This window comes from Schistocerca serialis, chromosome 5, assembly GCF_023864345.2.
Source record: "Schistocerca serialis cubense isolate TAMUIC-IGC-003099 chromosome 5, iqSchSeri2.2, whole genome shotgun sequence".
Taxonomy (NCBI): Eukaryota; Metazoa; Arthropoda; class Insecta; order Orthoptera; family Acrididae; genus Schistocerca; species Schistocerca serialis.
This window is the reverse complement of record NC_064642.1, coordinates 237,028,579-237,056,439: the sequence shown is the minus strand read 5'-3', so window position 1 is coordinate 237,056,439 and position 27,861 is coordinate 237,028,579. Positions and strand designations below refer to the sequence as shown.

The following is a 27,861-nucleotide window of genomic DNA, read 5'->3' as shown; positions in this document are numbered from 1 at the left end:
TTTATTTTTAGGCACGCAACAATTTTTCAGTCTGGAGACATTATCGAAAATTTGAATATTTCTGCACTGGGTTAAGTTACAACATTGCAATTGACATGATTGTTTTTAGAAAAGTGTCCTCTAGACAGCAAAGGACTTGGAAGAGCAGTTGAACGGAATGGACAGTGTCTTAAAAGGAGGATATAAGATCAACATCAACAAAAGCAAAATGAGGATAATGGAATGTAGTCAAATTAAGTCGGGTGATGCTGAGGGAATTAGATTAAGAAATGAGACACTTAAAAGTAGTAAAGGAGTTTTGCTATTTGGGGAGCAAAATAACTGATGTTGGTCGAAGTAGAGAGGATATAAAATGTAGACTGGCAATGGCAAGGAAAGCGTTTCTGAAGAAGAGAAATTTGTTAACATCGAGTATAGATTTAAGTGTCAGGAAGTAGTTTCTGAAAGTATTTGTATGGAGTGTAGCCATGTATGCAAGTGAAACATGGACGATAAATAGTTTGGACATGAAGAGAATAGAAGCTTTTGAAATGTGGTGCTACAGAAGAATGCTGAAGATTAGATGGGTAGATCACATAACTAATGAGGAGGTATTGAATAGAATAGGGGAGAAGAGGAGTCTGTGGCACAACTTGACAAGAAGAAGGGACCGGTTGGTAGGACACGTTCTGAGGCATCAAGGGATCACAAATTTAGCATTGGAGGGCAGCATGGAGGGTAAAAATCATAGAGGGAGACCAAGAGATGAATACACTAAGCAGATTCAGAAGGATGTAGGTTGCCGTAAGTACTGGGAGATGAAGAAATTTGCACAGTATAGGGTAGCATGGAGAGCTGCATTAAACCAGTCTCAGGACTGAAGACCACAACAACAAGAACAACAACATTGTTTATTACACAAAACACCCTAAATTCAAAAATAACCAGTCAAAATGACCTCCAAAATTTGGTAGACAAATTTTCAAAAATCCACTTTTTAGGCCCAAAAATAACAAATAAAGAGTTATTTATGAGAGTCTATTTTTTCCCTATAGTTAGATATCATACACTACTAGCCTCATATAGAGCAAGAACACTTATCACTGTATCAAGTGAAATTTGTGCCTGGATTGAGTACTTCTTGGTAGGGAAGACACAGAACATTATCTTTTATGGGGAGTTATCTTCAGATGTAGAAGCAACTTCGGCTGTGCCCCATGAAAGTGTATTGGAACCCTTGCTGTTCAGGTTGTATATTAATGACCTCGCATATAATATCAATAGTAAAATCAGGCTTTCTGCAAATTATGCAGTTATCTATAATGAAGTACGGAGAGAAACTGCATAAATATGCAGTCAGATCTCGATAAGATTTCAAAGTGGTGCAGAGATTGCCAACTTGCTCTAAATGTTCAGAAATGTAAAATTTTGCACTTCACAAAACGAAAAAACACAGTATCCTATGACTAATACTGTCAATGAGTCACTGTTGGAATTGGTCAATTCATACAAATACGTGGGTGTAACACTTCAGAAGGATATGAAATGGAAGAACATATGAGCTCAGTTGTGGGTAAAACAGATGGTAGACTTCGGCTTATTGGTAAAATACTGGGGAAGAGCAATCAGTCCACAAAGGAGATTGCTTTCAAATCACTCGTGCAACTGGTTCTAAAATACTGCTCAAGTGTGCGAGGCCCATGCCAAACAGGACTAATGGAGGATACTGAACATATACAGAGAAGGGCAGCAAGAATGGTCACAGATTTGTCTGGTCTGTGGGAGAGTGTCAGAGAGATATTGAAGGAAAAGAAGTGGCAGTCCTTGAAGATACATGGAAACTTTCCCAAAAATGTCTTATCAACAAAGTTTCCAGAGAAATCTTTAAATGGCAACTCTAGAAATATACTTCAATCCCCTACGTACTGCTCACACAGGTATCATGAGGATATGGGTAGAATAATTACTGCATGTACGGATGCATTCAAAATATTTTTACCACACTCCATACGTGAAAGGAACGCGAACAAACCTTACTAACTGGTACAGTGGGATGCATTGTCTGCCATGCACCTCAAGGTGGTCGACAGAGTATAGGTGTAGATGTAGACGTAGATGAACAGGCATCACTATTCCTTTTCAAATTGTGATTGATAAATTTATGCCAAATTTAGTGTTACTTTTGCAAAATTCAGTGCTATTTTCACCATCATATCGAAGTTTGTTACTCGGAAAGAAAATGAACTGTTCTTTCAAAATTACACACAATCCTCAGTTTGAAGGAGATTAAAAGATAAAATTCAATTTTAACATTCAATAACTGACAGTACCTGCCACCCTCAGAGTTTTAACATTTTTTATACCACAAAATAACAATTTTCATGATATCTCCTAAAAATCACTGATTTCACATTATTTCTCAATAAATCGACAATTATGTGTTATTGTTTTCATGAAATTTTCCTGTCCCTAGTGATGAGTTATTCCAGAAAATTATTCCGTAAGGCGATATTGAGCGGAAATATGCACAATATACTAGGAGGTTAATTCATTTGTTGACAGACTAATAATTATACGAACAGCTCAGCTCATCTGAGCAGCTCAGTAATATGCTTCTTCCCAGTCCAAGTTTTCACCAACATGTGGCAGACATAGGCAGAAAACTAAGAAACACTACTTATTTTTAACCTTCTCTAACAATCTATCCCTCTCTCCTCCCCGATGATGAAACTATTAGTTCAGAAAGGTAGGCTACTGATTGTACTTTTCTATACTTATATCAGCAGTACTGACATTTTGCCACCAAGGGGGGGAAAGTAAGTACTGGCCAGCAATCCTGTCTTATAATTTTACAAATGCTCGTTAAGCATGAAGAATCAAAACAATTTACCAGATCACTTCAGGAGTGACAATGCTTTCACAACCGCAAAACATTCCACATGAGAAAATCATTGGACTCACAGAGACAAGTCTGGCATTTTTGTGAAAGTGGCCCATTCTGAACACACAGTATAACTTCCATGGGAACAGTGGTACTGTGACATAATTCAGCAAAATCTTTAACGGATAAGACAATACCAATATGCAATTCCTTAATATTTGGAACAATATCAATTGCTTGGGCGAAACAAGATCTATCTTCCTGGTTTTATACCATCTTTTAAGCGATGTTTCTCTCATGAGGAAACAGTACAGCAACAGTGTCAGGTAGAGAAGTACAACCATCCCAGGGGACATCGCTTTATTGTAGGCACCTTCAGTGTCGGACGGGAGGGTTTGCATGCCTCGATGAAGTCGAGAGCTATGCCAGCAGCAGTGTAGCTACTGGCAAGGTCACCCAAGCCGGACTGGTCTCGACTGAGGAGCCAGACAAATTGTGCCCTGCAACATAGGGAGGGGGGCTCTGTAGGCATAGGGAAGCCAACCTCCCTAGGGGAGTAAACCCTAAAAAAATCCAGGTCCTCCATGATGGGGGTTGGGCGTGGGGCCAATAACCCCACACTGTCAAAATGACATATTATGGAACCTCAACAAGAGCCTCAGATGATGGATGAGAGACAAAAAACATGACGTCAGCAAAGAAAAAGGACACAAGATTTGGAAATAGTAACATGGAATGTATGAACAATGTTGAAACCTGCAAAAATGAAAGAAATAGCTGATGAGATCATGAAGTTCAAGTACATTGTAGCACTACAAGAAATAAGATGGTAAGGACAAGGACAGATAGATACGCCCCAGTATTCTCTGCTGTATAGTGGACCAGAAAGAAGAACCAAACAAGCCGGAATGGGATTCATAATAACAAAGAAGGTTGGTAAAAGTGTTTTGGAATTTGAACCAATAAATGAAAGATTTTGCACACAGAGAGTGAAAGGGAAATACAGAAATGTAACGATAATAACAGCATACACACCAACAGAGGAAGCACAAGAAGAAGCAAAGGAAAAGTTTTACAAAGATCTAGAAAGGGCATCCAGTGAAGCAAAAAGTATGATCTGTTCTTATTTATGGGAGATTTTAATGCACAGGTTGGGTGAAGCGAATATGGAAGAGTATTTGGGAGATACACATTACATAAAGAAAGTAACAAGAATGGAGAAATGTTATGTCAGTTGGCTGCTAGAAATAATCTAATCATCAGGAGCAGATGTTTCCCACAAAAAAGAATACATCTCAGAACATGGAAAACACATATAAGTGGAGTAGTAAATCAAATAGACCATGTGTTAGTAAAGGCAATACATGCCACATCAATTACCGATGTGAGGAGCTGCAGAGGTCCTAACTGTGACTCGGAACACTCTGCTGTAAAAGTTGTAGTGAGGGAGAAATTATCTGTAACACCGACACCTGGAATGGAGAAAAATACAAACTGGGACACAGAAAAACTGAATGACCCAAAAGTTGTGAAAGAACCAAGCAAATGTTAAGATACGCACTGACTCCCAGCGAGGAAGCAATGGGAATCCAAGAGAGATGGACTAAGACCCCGAAAGAGCTGAATGAGGCAGCAGAAGACATAGTTGGGGTGAGAAGAAATGCGCGAAATGAGTGGTTTGATGATGAATGCAGGCTAGTAATCGAAAGTAAAAATGCAGCAAGACAGAATTATACAGTGAGAAACAAGAAGAAACGTGGAGGTGTACAAAGAATTAAGATCCAACACCCAAAGAATATGCAAGAAAAAGAAAAAAGAATAACTGAAATCAAAGTTTAAAGAGATAGAAGAATTAAAGGAATAGAATGAAATGAAGAAATTCTATCATGCTGTGGGAAAGATGAGAAAAAATTTTCAATCCAAACAAAATGCATGCAAAAACAGAAAGGGTAAGATAATAAGAGATGAACAAGAAATATTGTAGAGGTGGGCAGAATACTTTGAAGATATGCTCAACAAAAACTCAGATCAGGACCCAAGAGGTACACGGGAACAGGAACACAGAGGCAAGAGAAATTGAAAGGGATGAGGCACAAAACCCAACAATGCTGCAAGTGGAAACAGTGATAAATAAACTAAAAAATAACCGTGCACCCAGTGAAGATTGGATCGTGTCAGAACTAATAAAATCGGGGTGGGGGGTGGGGGTTGGGGGGTTGGGGGGGGGGGGGAGGGGGGGGGGGGAAGGAGGGGGCAGGGGCAACCTCTAAGATGTGAAATATTTAAACTAATAAAGAACATATGGGTAAACGAAAGCATGCTGGAGGAGTTGAATACTGGAATAATATGTCCAATATATAAGACAGGAGAAAAGTGCAATTGTGAAAACTATGGAGCCATAACCCTACTGAATACAGTATATAAGATTCTCTCTGTAGTGCTGAACGAAAGAATAAAGAAGTGTGCCGAAAAGATACTCTGAGAATACCAATGTGGATTCCGAACAAACAGAGGTACATCTGACCAGTTGTTTGTTGTTATGCAAATAATGGAAAATTTTTATGAATGATATAGCTCTCCACTTTCTATTCATTGACTTTAACAAAGCTTTCGGAAGTATTAATAGACCAGCATTGTATAAAGTGCTGAAAGAATTGGGCATCTGTGATAAACTGAGAAGGTTAATCAAGCTAACCATGAAGGATACAAAAGTAAAAGTGAATAACTGAATGACCAGGCAGTTTGACTTTGAGGATGGAGCAAAACAAGGTGATGGCCTCTCTGCAGTCCTGTTTAACTTAGCACTGCATATAGTGATTAAGTCCAGCCAGATATGCACATATGCAGATGATACTGCCATCGTGGCAAGGGATGTAACATCGCTTAAAGAAATAAATGGACAAATGGAAGCACAAGAAACAAGAATTGGGCTTACTGTAAATGAAAGCAAGACAAAATATATGGTTATGTCCAATTCTGAAGCTAGAAGAACACCACAGAACCTGAAGATCTCTGATAAATGCTTCAAAGCTGTTAGATGCTTCCATTATTTAGGTATCCTCCCAACCAATGATAATAGTATGAGAAAATGTATTAAAGAAATAATACAAGCAGGAAACAAAGCCTATTATGCAATCTTAAAGATACTAAAGAATCTAATTACAAGAACAATTAATTTAAGAGTATACTATTCCCTTGTGCGACCTGTTACCACATATGGATCAGAAATGTGGTCAGTGACAGAAGCAGACCTTAACAGCCTAAGGGCATTTGAAAGAAAAATCTTACAAAAAATCTATGGGCCTGTGAGAGAGGCATAAGGTCAGAGAGTGAGATACAACCATGAAATACAGGGGCTTATACAAGGGGAAGATACAGCGAAATTTATCAAATGTCAAAGAATACGTTGGTTAGGACATGTGGAGAGGATGACGGGAAGACAGGATGCCCAAACAAATAATGAATGCCGGACTGTATTCCACCAGAAGAAAGGGCAGACCAAAAGCTAGATATGCTGGCTGACCTTGCCAAGATGGGGATCCATGGATGTAAGGAAAAAGCTGACAAAAGAGAGATATGGAGGAAGATTGTGAGGAGGCCAAGGCCCACCAAGGCCTGTAGTGCCGACGAAGAAGAAGAAGAAGAAGAAGAAGAAGAAGAAGAAGAAATGAACAAAAACCTTGAGCTTTTTTATAAAGACACACAACCTCCAAATCCAAGAACAGACAATGAAATTATGGTTCAATTCTTATTTTATTCCATAAAATGACTTTGCCGGTCTTTAATGTAGTCTTCATTCTTCTCAATAAGCAGGTCTTTTATTCCCATTATGAAGCAATCTTTGTTGATCTAGCTGATTACTTGGATCACTGCATCATAAGCCTCCTCAATAGTCTGAAAAAGTTGCCCTCCGAGTGTTTTGTTTAGTTTTGGAAAAATCAAAATCTGGTGGGCTCAAAAGTCAAGATTTTAGACTGAATGGCGAAGTATTTCCCATCCATAATTCTATATGTTCTACATACTGGTTCAGCAATAAGCCGTTGTGCTTAATCATGCACAGTGATCACTCCAGCTGTAAAAGTATCAGATCTTCTTCAGTGAATTTTTGGCCACAAAACATTTTGCAGGAATGTCTGTTATCTTTTTGACCAAGGAGGCTCAGGATGTTTGTACTGGGAGGAATCAAAGTTCAATTCTGGCTCAAAATAACGAATCCATGTTTCATCTATGCAACAATCCATTTTAACAACTGACCTTCCACTCCCTCCTAGAGTTGAAGCAATTGTTGTGCGACCCTCTTGCAATATGCACTTTGCTCTTCACTCAGATGAAGGAAAACCCATTTTGCAGCACTTTTCTTTTCTGTAAATTTTCTGATACACTGAAGAGATAGACATTTTTGCCTTATTGCAATTTCTTTGGTTGTTTTGCAACAATCTCCATTCAAAATATTATTAATAATGATAATAGAAGTGCATTATGTTGCAGATACCAGACAGCCACTCTTTGGGTCATCTTCAGCACTTGCCTGGCCTTAAATGAAATGGGAAGGCCATTGTGACACTGTGCTTCAACCCATTAGAGATTCCCCACCTCCCCTCCCCCCCCCCCCCCCCCCCCCCCCCCGCGCCGCGCACACACATACACACACACACACACACACACACACACACACACACACACACACACACACACACACACACATATATATCAAGTAGAGTGTTGTGAATTTTAGTAGGTGTTTTCCTCTCAAACTTTCTATTCTGATGTATGGTCACTGGTCACTAAGTGAGGTCTGATGTGAGTGATTTTCTCCTCACACTTTAGGTTTATAATATCTCACTCCAAACACAATTCCGCATAACACTGAAAACACTCATTGGTAGCTGAAAGCGTAGCCTGCAAGATCTGAAATGACTATTGTGTTATGGAGCGTTACAATGAAGGATGAGAGGTAATATGCTTGGAACAACACTTTACACACTTTCTAATCCCTTGAGCCACTGTTTCAAAACTCTTGTTTTAGAATCTAAACAATTGTCTAGGTCAATAAGAAAGTGGGCAGGTTTTTACAACCAGAAGACGTTTGAAATGGAGTAAATCACTGGAAGCACGGAGACACGTGTTACAATTCTTTGTCCCTATATGAACACCCCACTTACTCCCTGCAGCTTTCAACTATTAATTTGCTTAAGAAAAATACTAACATTTAAACAAAACGTGTATAAACAGTGCAGTATTCTCCAGGCACATATATATTTAACAGTCACAGTTCTCGCGGTTTTTTGTGACATTTTACAAGTTATCAGAGCGAATTATTTAGTCTCACCTGTGTGCTATGGTAGGCTAGTTTCCGAATCTCTGCATGTTAATCTAAATTATTAGACACAGTTCTGGTGTTTTCATCAGTGTCTACAGCAGAGTTCCGCTGCGCATATCAATAGTCCTTGTTGTCTGTGTAGTGTAGTTTTCCACGATCTTTAGTACGGATAGGGACTGTGGTTGCTGCAAGTGGATGCGAGTAAAGTTGGTGACACTATGCTCTCAGCTCCAGGCTGTGTTGGCTTCGGTTACACAGCTTGAGGCTGTTAGTGGATGGGTATTATATGTTGTGTGCCAGCTGTGGGGACCAAATGGACGTCCAGCATGACCCACAGGTCTGTTGATTGGTGCACAACAGTGGCCAGCCCAGTTACTGCTCATGCTGACTGACACCTCCCTCACCTGTGATCAAGTGGGACATTGCCTTGGGGAGTGGCAGGCAGTGAAAGACTTCCTAGAGGGCCGAACTTAAGACCTCTTCCATTACTCTGACAAACAGGTTCCAGGTGCTGTCTGCAACTGACACTATCCCACAGTCAGATGGAGTTGTTTGTCCTGTTTCAGAGGAATCCTCTCAGCCTGGAAGATCCAAGCAGTCACAGAGGGTGGGATTGCTGGAATATGGAGCTCCATTTTAGGCACATTATGGGGATCCCTAGGAACATGGTTGCCAAGGCGCGGAAGAAAATCAATGTGTATACTAGTTGGAATCATTCCAGATATGGAACAGATCCTTCCAGATGCCATGAGGAGCACAGGGTGCAGCCAACTGCAGCTGGTGGCTCACATGTGTGTCGCTTTGGATTGGAAGAGATACTCTCTGATTTTGGGTGGCTATCAGAAGTGGTAAAGGCTGCTTGTTTTGCTTGCGAGATGAAAGCAGAGTTCATCATTTGCACCACAGTCGACAGGATCGATTGCAGACCTCTTGTGCAGAGCTGACTGGAGGGTCTGAATCAAAAGCGCAGGCAGTTTTGCAACCGTGTAGGCTGCAGATTCCCACAACTTGAACCATTGGGCAGTGGAGTTTCGGGTTCCACTAAATAGGTCATAAGTTCATTACACGCTACATGGGTAGCAGGGACTGCATGACGTGGACTGGTTTTTTTTTTTTTTTAGGTTAGAGGGTCTCAGGGAAACGCAAAAAGGCTTCAGTCTCAAACAGTTGAGGTTGGTTTTAGAAAGAATGTAGATCTAGGAACAATTGGTGTAGCAGTTGTAAATTGTCGTAGCTGTGTTGAAGAAGTACCAGAGCTCAAAGTGCTAACATAAAGAACTGAAAGCTGGCTAAAGCCAGACATAAGTTCAACCGAAATTTTTGCGAAGAGAACTAAACACAGTTGGCTTTGGCGTTTTTGTTGCTGCTACAAGTGGTTTATCTTGTCATGAAATTGAAGTAGATAGATCCTGTGAGTCAGTGTGGGCAGAGTTAATTTCTGGCAACCGGTATAAAATAATAATTGGATCCTTTTACCAACCTCTCAATTCAGATGATATAAATGCTGAAAGGTTCAAAGAAAACTTGAGTCTAATTTCAACCACATACCCTACTTATACAATTATAATTGGTGGTGACTTCAAATTTACCTCGATATATTGGCGAAATACTTATTTAAATTGAAGGTACGCATAAAACATCATCCAAACTTGTGCTAAATGCATTCTCTGAAAATTATTTTGAACAATTTAGTTCATGAGCCCAAGTGAATAGTAAACGGTTGTGAAAACATACCTGACCTCTTAGAAACAAAAAATCCTCAGCTAATAAGATACAGGGATTAGCAAACAAAGAGCTGTCGTAGCGAGACTGAATACCGTTACTTCCAAAGCCTCGAAAAATATATCTATTCAAAATATCAGATAAAAATTCGCTTGACGCTTTCCTGAGAGATAATCTCCACTCCATCCAAATTAACAACGTAAGTGCAGACCAGATATGGCTTGAATTCAAAGAAATTGTATTGACAGGGCTGATCCCCCTTCATATACAAAACAGGTCAGCACATTACTGAAAAAACAATGAGAAAAGCACATCAAATTTTAAAAAATGCAAAATCCCCAAGATTGGCAATCTTTTACAGAAGCTCAAAATTTAGTGCAGACTTCAATACCCCGAGAGTTTCTGGTTGTATGTATGCTGGCGGCAATACACAATCACTGCCTTCTCTGCACGATAAAAGAGGAACGCTATTAATGACAGTTCAGTTAAAGCAGAGTTACTAAACAAAGCCTTCTGAAATTCCTTCAGCAAGGAAGGCGAAGTAAATATTCTGAAGTTTGAATTAAGAGCAGGTGCCAGCATGAGTAACTTAGAAGTAGATATCCTCAGAGTAGTGAAGCAGATTAAATCACTTAATAAACTCAAGTGTTCTGGTTCAGATAATATACGAATGAGGTTTCTTTCAGAGGATACTGATACAGTAGCCATGTACACAGTAATCATATAAAATAGCTTTTTCGACAAAAGATTTGTATCTAAACACTGGAAGGTTGCACAGGTCACTCCAATGTTCAAGAAAGGCAATAGGTGTAATCCATTAAATTACAGGCCCATATTATTAACATCAGTATGTAGTGGGATTTTGGAACACATATTGGGTTCAAACATTACGAAGTTACTCGAACAGAATGGTCTATTGATGTACAGTCAACATGGATTTTGAAAACACCATTCTTGTGAAACACAACTAGCTCTTTACTCACAAGAAGTGTTGAGTGTTATCGACAAAGGATTTCAGATTCATTCTGTGTTTCTAGATTTCGAGAAGGCTTTTGACACCGTATCTCACAAGTGGCTTGTAATTGGATTGCGTGCTTATGGAATATAGCCTCAGTTATGCGATTGGTTTCAGGATTTCCTATCAGAGGGGTCACAACTCTTACTAACTGTCATAAAGTCATCGAGTAAAGCAGAAGTGATATCAAGCATTTCCCAAGGTAGTGTTATTGTCCTCTGCTGTACCTTGTCTACATATACGATTTATGAGACAATCCGAGCAGCTGTCTTAGGTTGTTTGCAGAGGATACTGTTGTTTATCATCTAGTAAAGTCATCAGATCAAAACCAATTGCAAAACAATTTAAATGGGATATCTGTATGGTGAGAAAATTGGCAATTGACCCTAAATAATAACAAGTGTGAGGTTATCTACATGAGTGATAAAAAGAATCCATTAAAATTTGGCTACACGATAAATCAATCAAATCTAAAAAGGAACACACAGAAAACGTTGTGGGGAAAGTGAACCAAAGACTGCTTTTTACTGGCAGGAACACTTAGAAGATGCAACAGATCTACTACAGAAATTGCCTACATTAAGCTTGTCTCTCTCTTACGGAGTACTGCAGCGTGGTGTGGGATCCTCACCCAACAGGATTAACAGAGTACATCAAGAAAGTTCAAAAAAGTACAACACACTTTGTATTATTGAGAAATAGTCGAGAGAGTGTCACAGATATAAGGGATTTGGGACGGACATCATTGAAACAAAGGCATTTCTCATTCCAGTGGGATCTTCTCGCGAAATTTCAATCACCACTTTTCTCCTCTGAATGCTACAATACTTTATCAAAGCCGACCTACATAGAAAGAAACAATCCTTATAATAAAATAAGGGAAATCAGAGCCCGCAAGGTGGAAAGAGATAGGTGTTCGTTTTCTCCGCATGCTGTTCAAGGGTGGAATAATAGAGGATTATTGTGAAGGAGATTCGATGAACTCTCCATGAGGCACTTAAATGTGATTCTCAGAGTATCCATGGAGATGTAGATTGTACCACCATGCAACAAGATCATGACAGATGTAATGTCAGAATGCAACATTTCTTACAATTAAACATCAGAAGTGACTAATAACACTTGCAGCATGTTGCCCATTGGAAAAATCGCATAGGAAGCTGACAAGCGAAGAGTCTGGATACTATATACAGATAATCAATATCAGAAATAAAAGATACTGACAGAAGATTTGTACTTTCCAGATGGAAATACATGTGATAACTCACTCTCACAAGTGTTTCAGTTGTCTGTAAAGGGAGTATTTCACTCCCACATTTTACACTGTAGGCAATTTTCATGTCATCATTTTCACTTGTGACTTAAAGAGTAATTATATATGCATTCTGTCTCTATTCAGATATGTGCAGACCATCATGCACGGTCAGTAGTAGCCTGGTCATGTGTGCATCTCTAAGGAAAGAGGAAGATGGGAGGGAGGGGGGGGGAGGAGGGGGGAGGGGGGGAGGGGGGGGGGGGGTTCCACTGGGGGCCGAACTGCACAATAGCCCTGGGTTCGGTGTGGGATGGTGGTGGGGTGAGAGGACTGCTGTAGCCTGTGGTGCAGGTTGTGAACCATTGAGGGCTACGGTGGGGACAAAGTCTCTCCGTCGTTTCTAGGTCCGCAGCTCCATACAATTCAATACAAATACAACTAGGCTATGCCCATTTGAGTAACCATAGCCCCCCACCCCAATGCATGATGCAGTGGCATATGCAGTGTCACCTGCGAGTGGCGTGTGCGAGGGTGCATGGACAACCGTGCATCTCTATGCACTGTACTATTGAACCAGCCGTACATTATACAACCTGTGCATTAAGAAAGAAATTTAATAATTTTTTCATGGTTAATGTTCCCTGATGAAGAGAAAGATGTTCCATTGTCTACTGCACCCTCTTATGGGTATTCATCTTTCTTTATATATTTTTTTTCTTAAGTTGCCTGTGTTGGCGTATTCATTTCTGTATTTTGCAATGTTATTTAAAAGAAACCTAGATTATGCCAATTCACGGCCAAATATTAGATGTGAAGAGATCAGTTTAGAATGTGTTAATGTATTCACAGCTAAAATACATGATGTTATCCCTGCAAAGAATTTTATAAATGTGTATCTGTCAGTAAGATCATGTGAGCTACTGTCATTTCACCCCAGGAAATGAACATGCTTGAAATAAAGCACTATGTCCACTAACATTATTGAAGATAGAGCTGTGTGTGTGTGTGTGTGTGAAGAAAAAGTATCCTTACTCTGAGCTGTAGAATGGCACATGTTAATTTCTTGTACATGATACATTGCAAGCATGTAGATGTCCAATTATTGAGTAATCAGTCATAGATGAACACCACCACAACTAAAATAATTAAGTACATCTACTATGAAGTTTATTACAATCATAAAAGATAATCATTTTACAGACCTCTCTAAAGTGGAGACAGCGACTTTGTACTGCACAATACTGATTCACACTGATAATTGTAGAATAGAACGCAATGAATTAATATAAAACACGAAAACCTATGACTGTTGAGACTTTTTGGCACTGCTCTGGACGATACCGGTAAAATTTTACAATCCTACAAAACAGCAATATTCATCACCTTCAAGTGGTGGTGATGTTGCCTGATAGTGCTGCCTATGGATCGACAGTATTACTCAGCTACTTAGACAAGGCTATGACTTCCTAAAATCTGAAATGTTTTGAAGACAGCATATGATATAGCATCAAAGGGTTTACTTTCCCCTGTGAGGCTTATTGGTTGAAATCTGTTGTTAGTAGCTGCTGAGCACAATATATCAGTTAGTGCCTGCAAGTGCAGGTGACCAGCTGAATACTGTGGTCAAAATGTATGATGATCCACTGCAATCCCAAAGCTTCGGGTACTGGAGAATCATCCAGGTTGTATGGTTGTGGTCCATGAAAATGTTTTGTTCTTGACATTTCGTCCAAAGCTTCATTGGACACTATCAGATTTGCTTGAAGATGTCCAAGGCAGCTCTGGATGAAACATCAGGAACAAAAAAGTTACAGGGACAATGACCATACATTCCGGAAGATTCACTAGTAACTACAATAATTGGCTGTAAAAGCCTTCACTGTACTTCCAAGCATTCAGTATTCCATGAAAATTTCCACATTCATTACTAACGTTGTTGAGAGTGTCTAAACATCACACATCAAAAAACCAGTGCTAACAAATACAAGAAATTTTAAAATGCCACCTCCCACAGAGACAGATTAAAAACAGCATCTCTATTCTTTACACATGACATGACACTTAGCATACAAATAATTAAACCGTGATAAAGTTTTAAATGACTAAACTATGACAGTGGCCACATGTCTGCACATTTTGTTGTTTACATCTAATGAAGGACTTAATCTACACTCCTGGAAATGGAAAAAAGAACACATTGACACCGGTGTGTCAGACCCACCATACTTGCTCCGGACACTGCGAGAGGGCTGTACAAGCAATGATCACACGCACAGCACAGCGGACACACCAGGAACAACGGTGTTGGCCATCAGTGTCAGCCAGTTTGCCGTGGCATACGGAGCTCCATCGCAGTCTTTAACACTGGTAGCATGCCGCGACAGCGTGGACGTGAACCGTATGTGCAGTTAACGGACTTTGAGCGAGGGCGTATAGTGGGCATGCGGGAGGCCAGGTGGACGTACCGCCGAATTGCTCAACACGTGGGGCGTGAGGTCTCCACAGTACATCGATGTTGTCGCCAGTGGTCGGCGGAAGGTGCACGTGCCCGTCGACCTGGGACCGGACCGCAGCGACGCACGGATGCACGCCAAGACCGTAGGATCCTACGCAGTGCCGTAGGGGACCGCACCGCCACTTCCCAGCAAATTAGGGACACTGTTGCTCCTGGGGTATCGGCGAGGACCATTCACAACCGTCTCCATGAAACTGGGCTACGGTCCCGCACACCGTTAGGCCGTCTTCCGCTCACGCCCCAACATCGTGCAGCCCGCCTCCAGTGGTGTCGCGACAGGCGTGAATGGAGGGACGAATGGAGACGTGTCGTCTTCAGCGATGAGAGTCGCTCCTGCCTTGGTGCCAATGATGGTCGTATGCGTGTTTGGCGCCGTGCAGGTGAGCGCCACAATCAGGACTGCATACGACCGAGGCACACAGGGCCAACACCCGGCATCATGGTGTGGGGAGCGATCTCCTACACTGGCCGTACACCACTGGTGATCGTCGAGGGGACACTGAATAGTGCACGGTACATCCAAACCGTCATCGAATCCATCGTTCTACCATTCCTAGACCGACAAGGGAACTTGCTGTTCCAACAGGACAATGCACGTCCGCATGTATCCCGTGCCACCCAACGTGCTCTAGAAGGTGTACGTCAACTACCCTGGCCAGCAAGATCTCCGGATCTGTCCCCCATTGAGCATGTTTGGGACTGGATGAAGCGTCGTCTCACGCGGTCTGCACGTCCAGCACGAACGCTGGTCCAACTGAGGCGCCAGGTGGAAATGGCATGGCAAGGCGTTCCACAGGACTACATCCAGCATCTCTACGATCGTCTCCATGGGAGAATAGCAGCCTGCATTGCTGCGAAAGGTGGATATACACTGTACTAGTGCCGACATTGTGCATGCTCTGTTGCCTGTGTCTATGTGCCTGTGGTTCTGTCAGTGTGATCATGTGATGTATCTGACCCCAGGAATGTGTCAATGAAGTTTCCCCTTCCTGGGACAATGAATTCACGGTGTTCTTATTTCAATTTCCAGGAGTGTAATAACTGAATAACAGCTACTGGCCATTTTTATTGCACCTGTCTGCCACTCAAAACCACCCCTATGTGGTGTGGTGAATAGCAATCTATCCTTTTCACATTGTTGTTATTCTGCTCCAGGTTTTCCATTATTTGACTTAAATTATGATGGTAGCATATACTGGGCATGTGGCCAATTTAACAGATATTCCCATTCTGGATACAATTTACAACCTAAACATTTGCATTCTCACATATGCAACATTGTAAATACAATGTAAGAACAAATACTGGAAAAAAATGTGTAACTTATTGATCGCAAAAAAGGAATTTTTTTTAACATACCTAATGCACTGATACAGTGTAGAAAGTTCAGCAATGAGCTCAGTCGACCCTTTGTTTATGTTGCATATACCATGGACTTTTTCGATTGCCTGAATTGTTGGCTTCAATTCATCTTTATTAATATTCTTGCGAACCTGACCTTTCCTGGTGGATGTTTCACATACACTTGCAGCATAAGCCAGCAGGTATATATATTTTGGCTTGTGTTCTGGATTCAACTTTACTCCTGGTTTGAATAAAGAATCTACTAGGAGATCTGGAACACAAGAATAAAAGATTAATACACTGTTGCTATCTCGATATTCAGTAGTAATTCAGAGACCTGGAGAGATGCCTCCAATATTCTCTCCATACTGTGTTCAGAGCTGTACAGATGTATTCCACAAAGCAAGTAGTAATATAGACATCAAAATTTTAAGTTAACAGTGGAAAATCCTTGATGGAGCAATATGTAAAATAAGGAAATTGCAATTACTCACCTACGGTGCACCAATGCATGGAGCACAGAAACACGCAACAGAAAACAGCATTCACACCAGCTTTTGAGCACCAGCTCTTTTTCTAGCACAAGTACATATACAACCATGCACACACCAAAACTCACAATCCCATGGTCACGGCAAGACTGATTATCGATATTTGAGTACTGCAAGCAGTTGCCTGAACTGATGGAGATAAGGAGGGGATAGAAAAGGATGCAAGGAGGGGATAGTAGGAAAGAGTCAGATCTTTAGACAGATGACTCTGCAGCTGCACAACAGTCCTTAAAATAGTACAGAGTGTAAAACAAAACGAGATGTGGAAGAGGGAGATGGGGGGGGGGGGGGGGGGGGGGGAGTGAAGATGGAGGCAGGAAAGAAAGGCAGAGAGATTGAAAATGTGGAAGGGGGAGACCCACATATTTGGGGGGGGGGGGGGGGGGGGTGTGCAGTGCACGATGTGGATGGAGAAGGAGTGGTGTGGATAGAAGGGAAACAGTAAGGTGAGTCAGTGTGAACAGGTTGGTGGAGGTTTCGGCCAGGGGGATTGCAAGAGCACACAAAATGCTGGAGAGATAATTACCATCTGCATGGTTCAGAGAAACTTGTGCTGGAAAACAGTATCAGATGGCTCGCATTGTGCAGCAGCTGTTGAAGTCATTTGTGTTGTGGTGTGCAGCAACTTTGGCAACTGGATGGTCATGTTTACTGTTTGCCGCAGTTAGGCTGTGGCCATCCATGCGAGTAGAATGTGAGATTGGATAAGAAATTCCTGTGAGTGTGTGACGAAGCAAGCTGGGATATTTTTACTTTCCCTGTTGTTTTGCCATCTGCCTCCTTAAAATTCATACGCGAGTATAATCTGCATTTTCATAAAAGAAAAAGGTTGGCCCTTAGTCTTATAGAATATAACATCAGATCTAATTTTGTGCTTATTTTTATGTACGTAATTGATTTTCTAATTTATTTCAACCATTCCTAGTTAGTATCTTTTGTTATAGGGTGAAATCAGTAATTGTTTCGTAACTTAACTTCTACTGCTGACATATATACAAATATAAATTCTGTGGTAATTATAAACATTTGGGAGATGAAACAATAGCATTCTTAAAGGATCTATTTGGGTCTATTCAAAAACATGTTAGCAAAATCAGTCCTTCATTAATTCCAAAGTACTTAGCAGTTTTGTCAAAAGTATTGCTCATATATCTAAATATGTTAATTTCATCATTTAAACACATAATTTGGCTTAACTCTTGCAGTAGAAGAAACTGTTAATAAGAACAAATTTTTCAGTGTATTCAGTTAATTTAATGAGGTAAGTTTTAAATTGAAATTTCTGTAAATTTAATTTCGAGCAATGTGTAGTTTCAGCACCTATTATTGTAAGGATATATAAGGGCCCGATTTTTGGTCCCGAAACAGTCAGTCCACAGCCGAGTTTCAGACGAGAAACCCTTGCTGGTTAGAACAACAACAATGCTTCAACTTAACTGTGAAATAAGTGTTACAAAATTAGTCCGTGTGTTGAAACAATGACAGTGTCTGTTCCATACGTACCTGATTATTCTGAAAGCACTGTGAATTATGTGGTTATGTTTTTTACTGCTCATAGATACTCAACAGTGAACTATTGTAGCAATATGTGGATGTTCGCCTGAAAACTATTAATGAGGCTTATCGAAAGTTAAACAATAGTGTGCTGGCCTTATTAAATGTGTATATGAGGGGTTGTGAAAAGTGAAAGTAAACAAACGTGAAATGCAAATGTGCACCTGTTGGCTACATCATTTACAGTAGACAGTACTGCACTTCCCCCCTTCAGCCAGTATGTCAACATTGACAACAAATGAAGAAACAAAGAAGGCAAACTGCCACAACTGGACTGCAGTAGGAGGTGGTGGGTGGATGTTTGGGACAAATCTTGCACCTAGGCCAATCACAAGGGAATGACCCATCGGGTGCAGGATGGAACAGGGATGGACAAGGATATTCTGTATGCTGGGTCAATGGCAGAACACTACTTTGGGGGATGTGGATGGTATTTTGAATAGAATATTCCTCACTTCAGGGCACTGCAATGGGTAATCTGGGCCCTTGTGGAGGATGTGGTTGAATTACTCAAGGCCAGTGTGGCACTGGATGATTAGAGGAGTGCTGGTCAGTATAGGATATTGTCTGCCAGTAAAGGCTATCCCTTCTCTCCCCCTCCATTTCTGCCTTTTCACTTCGCCTTCTCCTTTTCCCCTTCTCACTCTTCCTCCATCTCTTTCCCTCCCTTTCTGCCCCTTCAACTTCACCTTCCTCTCTTTCTGTCCCTCCCCCTCTTCCTATGTCTCTTTCCCCTCTACCCTCCATACTCTTTCACAATTGCTGTACAGCTACAGAGTCATCTGTAAAAAGATCTACCTCTTTCCAGTTACCCCTTTCTTGCGAGGTTCCTGATCCCCTACCCATCTCCATCAGCTCAGGCACCAGCTTTCAATACTCAGGTTGCAATAATAAGTCCTACCATGTCCATAGGAGTGGTTGTCTGGAGGTCTGTGTGGGTGTGTCAGTGGATGTGTGTACTTATGCTAGAAAAGCTTGAAAGCTATTGTGAATGTTGTTTTCTGTTAAGTGTTACTGTGCGCCACACATTGATCCACCATAGGAGAGTGGTTGACTTTCCCTTTTTTATGAATAAATTTGCAATTTTTAACCTTCAAGAAACTATTTCCACATCTTTAATGCTGACAAACCATTTTGCATAGAGATTGTAATGTTATATCTAGTTTCTTCCACTTAAAAAAAATAGAGAATCAATATTTAACACACTTTATCTACTGCACAAACATACTTACCAAGGAACTGTGGTGTCCTGATGAGATCTATTGGAGGAGGATCAACTGCAGAATAATTTCTGTACAGAACTGTAATATCTGCTGGATTCAGGCTGTTACGAGACAGCATAGATGTCAAGGCTTGGCATGCTTGTGGATACGCTGATGCTCCATTGAGAGCCATAGTGATGGGTGTAACATCATGGTGACTGTGGAAAACACATTAAAGATTTATTAATCTTCACTACCTAATCCACTCTTATTGGTATTACTAAATAAGTAACATCACTTAGAAGACTCACTTCTGTTGTGCACATCTTACTATTTCTTGTGAAAGACGCTTCATGTTTGATCCACCTTTTGGTTCTTGAGATAAGACTTGAAGTAATACCTGGCTGTACACATATGTATGCTGACCATGACATACCATTTTCTGAAACAGAAGTTCAATGTATGAAGTTTGCACTTGAAATCCTAGTTGGTATTACAGACAGGCAGGCGCATTACATATAATGCAATACAATACAATGTCTCTACCTCACAAACCTATGAAGTGACAAAATGTAACTATGAGTTGCTCTAATTAAAATTACGTAAAAGCAGGTCATCTTTCAAACAAGACCACACTCTGAACAGAAAACAAAACTGAAAATCAGTATCAATAATGACAGGTGGGCATTTATTTTGGAACTGACATACGACTGTATAGAATTACCCGCCTAGATAGCTGTACGTGTTTCAAGTGCCGCTTCTGGGTCAAGAAGGTACACCAGCTCCAGATTGATTTTGTCTGGCAGATTAATGATGAGGGTCAGCGTTTCGGCCGGCCTGGATGTGGCTTTTAGGTGGTTTCCCCAGATTCCAGTAGGTAAATATTAGGCTGGTACCCAAGCCCTGCCTCAGTTACATGATTCAGAAAACTTAAATAACAGGAAACTTAAATAACACTACAGGCAGACAGTTGTGGGATACGCAACTCCATCCTTGAGGAGGAGGGAGTTAATGGTGTGGTGACAAGAAGTGTATCCAGCTAGCCCTTAAATCAACCATGCCTAATTCGTTAATAACCACACTGACCCAGCACAAATGCCTGTCAAAAACACCAGAAACTTACCAATACAAGGTCTTACAACATAAAATTTCATTCTCCTACTGCTTCACAACAGTTTACAGATGAAGGGCTATTTGTGGCCCACTTTACAACCAAATGATGTCTGCAAACTCTTTTAAATAATTTTCAACAGCAAGCTACCTAAAAAAGGGATATTTGATTTTGCAATACAAGCATATAAGACCCTTACAAAAATGACAATGCGGGGCTTGAATATGGGTCCATATTAAGTTGGCATGCAAATTAAATCTGAAATCTTATTTTCTACAACTGTTTAATACTCTCCATGGAAGATAAGATCAAAAGTCCTAATGACGAGATTATGAGCTTGATAGAAAAATTGCAAGAACTAGTATTTTTTTGTTTTTGGTTTCTGAGATCTCTACAGCATTATACTCTACAACATTCTTTTCATAAAAAATGAAATGTAATGAGGAAGTAAATAAAAGAATAGTCTGCTATTTTTTGTGGCTCTGTAATTTGAGGTGATCACATTTGAAATGTGTAATTTTTTGGGTTCTGCTGGCGAAGAGTTCTCGGGCTTCCAGCCGGGTGGCGGTGTCTTCAAACAGCAACGTTTCGACGAGTGACATACTCATCATCTTCTGGCGAAGATGACGAGTATGTCACTCGTCGAAACGTCGCTGTTTGAAGACACCGCCACCCGGCTGGAAGCCCGAGAACTCTTCGCCAGCTGTATACGCCGGGAAAGCATACACTCACATTTTGGGTTCTGGTTTATCAAAATTTCTTCCCAAACAATCCCATCAGCAACATCATCTGACCAGCAGTATAGCTTTCCTCCTGACATTCTACAGCAAATTAAAGAAACTGTAAAAATTTAAAGTAGCTTGAAGTAAACGTAAACTTGGGATCCTACAAGAGACCTCTTCTAGCTTTAGTCTCTAATCAGCTTGGGATCCTGTGTGTGTGTGTGTGTGTGTGTGTGTGTGTGTGTGTGTGTGTGTAAAAAAAATGGGTTCGGAAAGCTCCGATAAAGAAATTCATCTGTGGCTGCTGTTGGCACGGCTATCAAGCAATGGGAATGCTGGTTTTCTCACTTTTAAAGGAACCATCAGTGATTAAGCCACCACGCACTATACCAAAACATTTGCACAATTTTTCATGTGTGCACCAATATTCCACATTAACTGCAAACTATGGTAGCACAAACTATGCTACAACTAAAACGAGAATTGAACTACCACATCAATAGAATTACACAATAAAACAACATACTAATAATTCTCTGTAACATGAATCCATTAAACAATATATGTATCAGGAAGGCTGCTGTTAACTTCACAAAAATTTACATACGTGGCAATAATTTTTCAGTTGATTAAAAGACATGCTCTCTGACTGCTGGATAGCAATAACATCTGTGACAACAATAAAACATGGCGAGGCCAGAGATGATTATTAATGATTAATCCACTGTGCATTAATTAATTAGTAGCTGTCTGTCTGTCTTGAGATCTCAAAAAGACCAGGTGCATATGATAGCTTGTGCAAAGAATGTATGCACACCAAGTATATGTGTATTATGTGAAGGTTGTAGGTGAAAACATATTCAGGACAGTTTTAAAAAGTTGTTTGAATATTCATTTATTAATCCATGAAAGTGCATCCTAATAAATGTTTGGACAATCATGAGAACCTACAAGGACACCAGTAATAGGAGGGAAACAATGTCATCACAACGTTGAAGGGGTATAAGAAATGATTTCAAGAAGGGATATAAGAACATTTTAAATTTTTATATGTATGTATTCGCAACAAAACCTTCTTGTTCAATTATTTCTTCATCAGCTACGGTGACTGTTCAGATAGCCGAAACCCTTCCCTTATCCGATAATATATTCCAGAAGACTCTTCAAATCATCTAACCCTTAAAACAATATTTTCCTTGTAGTTTCCAAATCCTTTTCCCAATAAGTCTAGAAAATCACGATCATGACAGGACTGCGATCTCCAGAAATTTTACATATAAGTACAATGAAAATAGGAATCCATTATTGGAGACAGACAATGTACTAGTAATTCTTTTTTGTTGCATATTTATGGTACATAAGGAAGAAAGATGGAAAAGCCAATTAATAATTACTGGGAATAAGAAAGACTTACGCCATCCAAATATACTGGTTGGTTGGTTGGTTGGTTTGGGGGATGAAAGGGACCAGACTGCCGTGGTCATCGGTCCCTTTTTCCAAAGACAAAGAACACCCACAGAGAATAAAAAAAGAGGAACAGAAGAGATCACAGACGAGACAGAACGAGAGAGACGGAGACAAGGACAAGACAAAACGAACTAAAACCACACAGAGTGTGACGGTGGTTGGCCGACCATAGAAATAAATAAGGAAAAGCCAACCACTTAGAAACACATCAAAAAACCAGTGGAAAATCATAGGCCAAAGGCCAGAGTCAACACAAAACAATAAAAGAAAACAGAAACACTCAGAGTAAATGATAAAATCCCCCTGCCCGAATAAAACGTAAAACTAAGTCAGCCATAGTGGAGTCGTCTGTTAAAAGGGCAGGGAGCGTAGCAGGCAGCGCAAATGTCTGCCGGACCACAGCTAAAAGGGGGCAGGCCAGCAAAATGTGGGCCACTGTCAAAGCTGCCCCACAGCGACAGAGAGGAGGGTCCTCCCGGCGCAGGAAATAACTGTGTGTCAGCCGGGAGTGGCCAATGCGGAGCCGGCAAAGAACTACTGAGTCCCTGCGAGTGGCTCGCAGGGATGACCGCCACACAGCCGTCGTCTCCTTGACAGCACGGAGTTTATTGCGCATTGGCAGTTCGCTCCATTCATCGTCCCATAGCGCCAAGATTTTGCGGCGGAAGACTGCCCGCAAATCAGTCTCTGGGAGGCCAACGTCCAGAGATGGCTTACTGGTGGCCTCTTTCGCCAGGTGGTCAACATGTTCGTTACCCGGGATACCGACATGACCGGGGGTCCACACAAAGACCACAGAGCGGCCGCAACAGGCGAGAGTATGCAGAGACTCGTGGATAGCCATCACCAAACGAGAACGAGGGAAACACTGGTCGAGAGCTCGTAAACCGCTCAGGGAATCGCTACAGATAACGAAGGACTCACCTGAGCAGGAGCGGATATACTCTAGGGCACGAAAGATGGCGACCAGTTCAGCAGTGTAAACGCTGCAGCCATCCGGCAAGGAACGTTGTTCGGAAAGGTCCCCTAGAGTGAGCGCATATCCGACACGACCAGCAACCATCGCACCGTCAGTGTAAACAACACCAGAGCCCTGATACGTGGCCAGGATGGAAGAAAAGCGGCGGCGGAAGGCCTCTTGAGGGACTGAGTCCTTAGGGCCCTGTGCCAAGTCGAGCCGAAGGCTAGGGCGACGAACACACCATGGGGGTGTATGCAAAGTAGCCCGGAAAGGAGGTGGAACAGTGAAACCCTGGAGCCCAGAGAGAAGCTCCTTGACGCGGACCGCTATTGTACAACCAGACCGGGGCCGACGTTCTGGCAGACGGACGACCGACCGCGGGAACAGGAGGCGATAGTTTGGATGCCCGGGCGAGCTGAGAACATGGGCAGCATAAGCGGCCAGCAAACGTTGGCGTCGGAACCGCAGTGGAGGTACACCTGCCTCCACTAGTACGCTGTCCACAGGGCTGGTGCGGAAAGCACCAGTGGCAAGGCGGATACCACTGTGGAGAATCGGGTCCAGCACCTGTAACGCAGATGGGGAGGCTGAGCCATAAGCCAGGCCCCCATAATCCAGACGGGACTGGATTAACGCCTGGTAGAGCCGCAACAGTGTAGAGCGGTCGGCGCCCCAGCGGGTGTTGCTCAAGCATCTCAGAGCGTTTAGATGCCGCCAACACGTCTGTTTCAGCTGCCGGATATGAGGCAGCCAAGTCAACCGGGCATCGAAAACCACCCCCAAAAACCTGTGGGTCTCCACCACAGCAAGGAGTTCGTCGGCAAGATAAAGCCGCGGCTCAGGATGGACTGTTCGGCGCCGGCAGAAATGCATAACGCAGGTCTTAGCTGCCGAAAACTGAAAACCATGCGCTACAGCCCAAGACTGCGCCTTACGGATAGCGCCCTGTAGCTGACGTTCAACAGCTGCAATGCCAGTAGAGCTATAATAAAGGCAGAAGTCGTCAGCATACAGGGAAGCGGAGACAGAATTTCCCACGGCCGCAGCAAGCCCGTTAATGGCTATTAAAAACAGACAGACACTTAAAACAGAGCCCTGTGGCACACCGTTCTCCTGGACGTGGGAGGAACTATACGAGGCCGCGACTTGCACGCGGAAGGTACGACACGACAGAAAATTGCGGATAAAAATCGGCAGAGGACCCCGAAGACCCCATCCATGAAGCGTAGAAAGAATGTGATGACGCCATGTCGTATCGTACGCCCTCCGCATGTCGAAAAAGACAGCGACCAGGTGCTGACGGCGGGCAAAAGCAGTACGGATGGCCGACTCCAGACTCACCAGATTGTCGGTGGCGGAGCGGCCTTTACGGAACCCACCCTGAAACGGAGCCAGAAGGCCCCGAGACTCCAGTACCCAATGCAAGCGCCGGCTCACCATCCGTTCAAGCAACTTACAAAGAACGTTGGTGAGGCTAATGGGACGGTAGCTGTCCACCTCCAGAGGGGTCTTCCCAGGTTTCAAAACGGGGATGACAATGCCTTCCCGCCATTGCGACGGAAACTCCCCCTCGACCCAAAGACGGTTGTAAAGATCGAGAAGGCGCCGCTGGCAGTCCACTGAAAGGTGTTTCAGCATCTGACAGTGGATGCCATCTGGCCCAGGAGCGGTATCAGGGCAAGCAGCTAGGGCACTGCGAAATTCCCACTCACTGAATGGAGCATTGTAAGATTCCGGGTGGTTGGTGCGAAACGAAAGGCTCCGACGTTCCAGCCGCTCTTTAATGGAGCGGAAGGCCTGGGGGTAATTCGCAGAAGCGGAACTCGTAGCAAAATGCTCTGCTAAGCGATTTGCAATGACGTCGGAGTCGGTACAAACGGCTCCATTCAGTGAGAGCGCAGGGACGCTGGCAGGGGTCCGATAGCCGTAGACGCGTCGAATCTTGGCCCAGACCTGCGAGGGAGTAACATGGAGGCCAATGGTGGACACATACCGCTCCCAGCACTCCTTCTTGCCTTGGCGGATAAGGAGGTGGGCCCGCGCACGCAGCCGTTTGAAGGCGATAAGGTGCGCTAAGGAGGGATGTCGCTTGTGACGCTGGAGCGCCCGCCGGCGATCTTTAATCGCTTCAGCGATCTCAGGCGACCACCAAGGCACAGCCTTCCGCCGAGGGGACCCACAGGAACGGGGAATGGCAGATTCGGCGGCAGTAACGATGCCGGTGGTGACCGATTGAACCACCGCATCAATGTCATCGGTAGAGAGAGGCTCAAAAGCGGCAGTGGAGGAGAACAAGTCCCAGTCAGCCTTATTCAGAGCCCATCTGCTAGGGCGCCCAGAACAGTGGCGCTGTGGTAGTGACAAAAAGATCGGAAAGTGGTCACTACCACACAGGTCGTCATGCACACTCCATTGGACAGATGGTAAGAGGCTATGGCTACAGATTGAAAGGTCAATGGCGGAGTAGGTGCCATGCGCCACACTGAAGTGTGTGAAGGCACCGTCATTTAACAGCGAGAGATCGAGCTGCGACAATAAATGCTCAACGATGGCGCCTCGACCTGTTGCCACGGACCCACCCCACAGAGGGTTATGGGCGTTGAAGTCGCCCAATAGCAAGAAAGGTGGCGGCAATTGGGCGACCAGTGCAGCCAGGACGTGCTGCGAGACATCACCATCCGGTGGAATGTAAAGACTGCAGACGGTAACAGCCTGTGGCGTCCACACGCGGACAGCGACAGCCTCTAAAGGCGTCTGGAGAGGGACAGACTCGCTGTGCAGAGTGTGAAGAACATATATGCAGACGCCACCAGACACCCTTTCATAAGCTGCTCGGTTCTTGTAATAACCCCGATAGCCACGGAGGGCGGGGGTTCGCATTGCTGGAAACCAAGTTTCCTGGAGAGCAATGCAGAAGAAAGGGTGAAGGCTGATAAGTTGGCGGAGCTCAGCTAGATGGGGGAAGAAACCGCTGCAGTTCCACTGGAGGATGGTGTTGTCCATGGCTGGGAAAGGCGTGACGGGACTGGGAAGGCAGATTACGCCGCTGGGTCACCTGCTGCCTCCAAGTGAGCACCTGCGCCAGTGCTTTCCATGGCGCCGGAGGGACTGGCGAGATCGAGGTCCTCAGCGGACGCCAGGATCTCCACCTCGTCCTCAGACGCAGAGTTTGAGGGTGGCGGTGGGACAGGTGCCACCGCAATGTCAGGTTGCTTGGGAGCCTTTTTCTTCAACGGCTTCGCACGCTGTGCCTTGGGAGGGTCTGGCTGGGAGGGCCCCACTGGGTCAGTCTCAGGGACGGACGACGACCGTGAAGCCCTATGACCAGCGACCGGTTGTTGTTTCAAAACTTTGCGGGTATCCGCTTTGACACTGGGCAAAGCCTGGGAAGGGAGGGCCCCAAGGGACCCCTTCCTGGCTGGAGTGGCCGAAGAAGCCCTACGCTTCTCCGGCTGGGAAGGGGGGACGAATGTCCCCGATGGTTGTGGTGGTGTTGCTCCTGGAGTAGATGGAGCAACAGTGGGCGAAGTGCCCCCAACAACCAAGGGGGCCGGTGCATTGAGACATGGCTGAGAGGCAGCAGTACGTGACGACACGGGAGAGGATCGGACTGCTTGTGCAGCAGCGGCATAGGTGGATATCATGGGCACGGGATGTAGCCGCTCATATTTCCGCCTTGCCTCAGTGTAGGTCAGGCGGTCCAGGGTCTTATATTCCATTATCTTCCTTTCCTTCTGGAAGATCCGACAGTCCGGTGAGCAGGGGGAATGGTGTTCTCCACAGTTAACACAAATGGGAGGCGGAGCACATGGAGTATCAGGATGCGAAGGACGTCCGCAATCCCGACACGTGATGCTGGAAGTACAGCGAGATGACATGTGCCCGAACTTCCAGCATTTAAAACACCGCATCGGAGGAGGGATATATGGTTTCACATCACAACGGTAAACCATCACCTTAACCTTTTCGGGTAAGACATCACCCTCAAAGGCCAAGATGAAGGCACCGGTGGCTACCTGATTATCCCTCGGACCCCGATGGACGCGCCGGACGAAGTGAACACCTCGTCGTTCGAGGTTGGCGCGTAATTCATCGTCGGACTGCAGAAGAAGATCCCTGTGGAATATAATACCCTGGACCATGTTGAGACTCTTATGCGGCGTGATGGTAACTGAAACATCCCCCAACTTGTCACAATTGAGCAACCTCCGTGACTGGGCAGAGGATGCCGTTTTGATGAGCACAGAACCCGAGCGCATCTT

At 43.4% G+C, this 27,861-nt stretch overlaps 1 protein-coding gene across 2 annotated transcripts in view; it reads right to left on the bottom strand.

Moving 5' to 3' along the window:
• LOC126481666 (negative elongation factor D) overlaps window positions 1–27,861 on the bottom strand; it is a 209,027-nt gene that overhangs the window by 101,226 nt on the left and 79,940 nt on the right. For both annotated transcript variants that reach the window (XM_050105594.1, XM_050105595.1), the window contains exons 9-11: window positions 19,650–19,780; window positions 19,369–19,556; window positions 16,047–16,302 (exon numbers count right to left, since the gene is read on the bottom strand). In XM_050105594.1, the coding sequence (XP_049961551.1) occupies window positions 16,047–16,302; window positions 19,369–19,556; window positions 19,650–19,780 (575 nt within the window). The remainder of the gene's footprint in view (window positions 1–16,046; window positions 16,303–19,368; window positions 19,557–19,649; window positions 19,781–27,861) is intronic.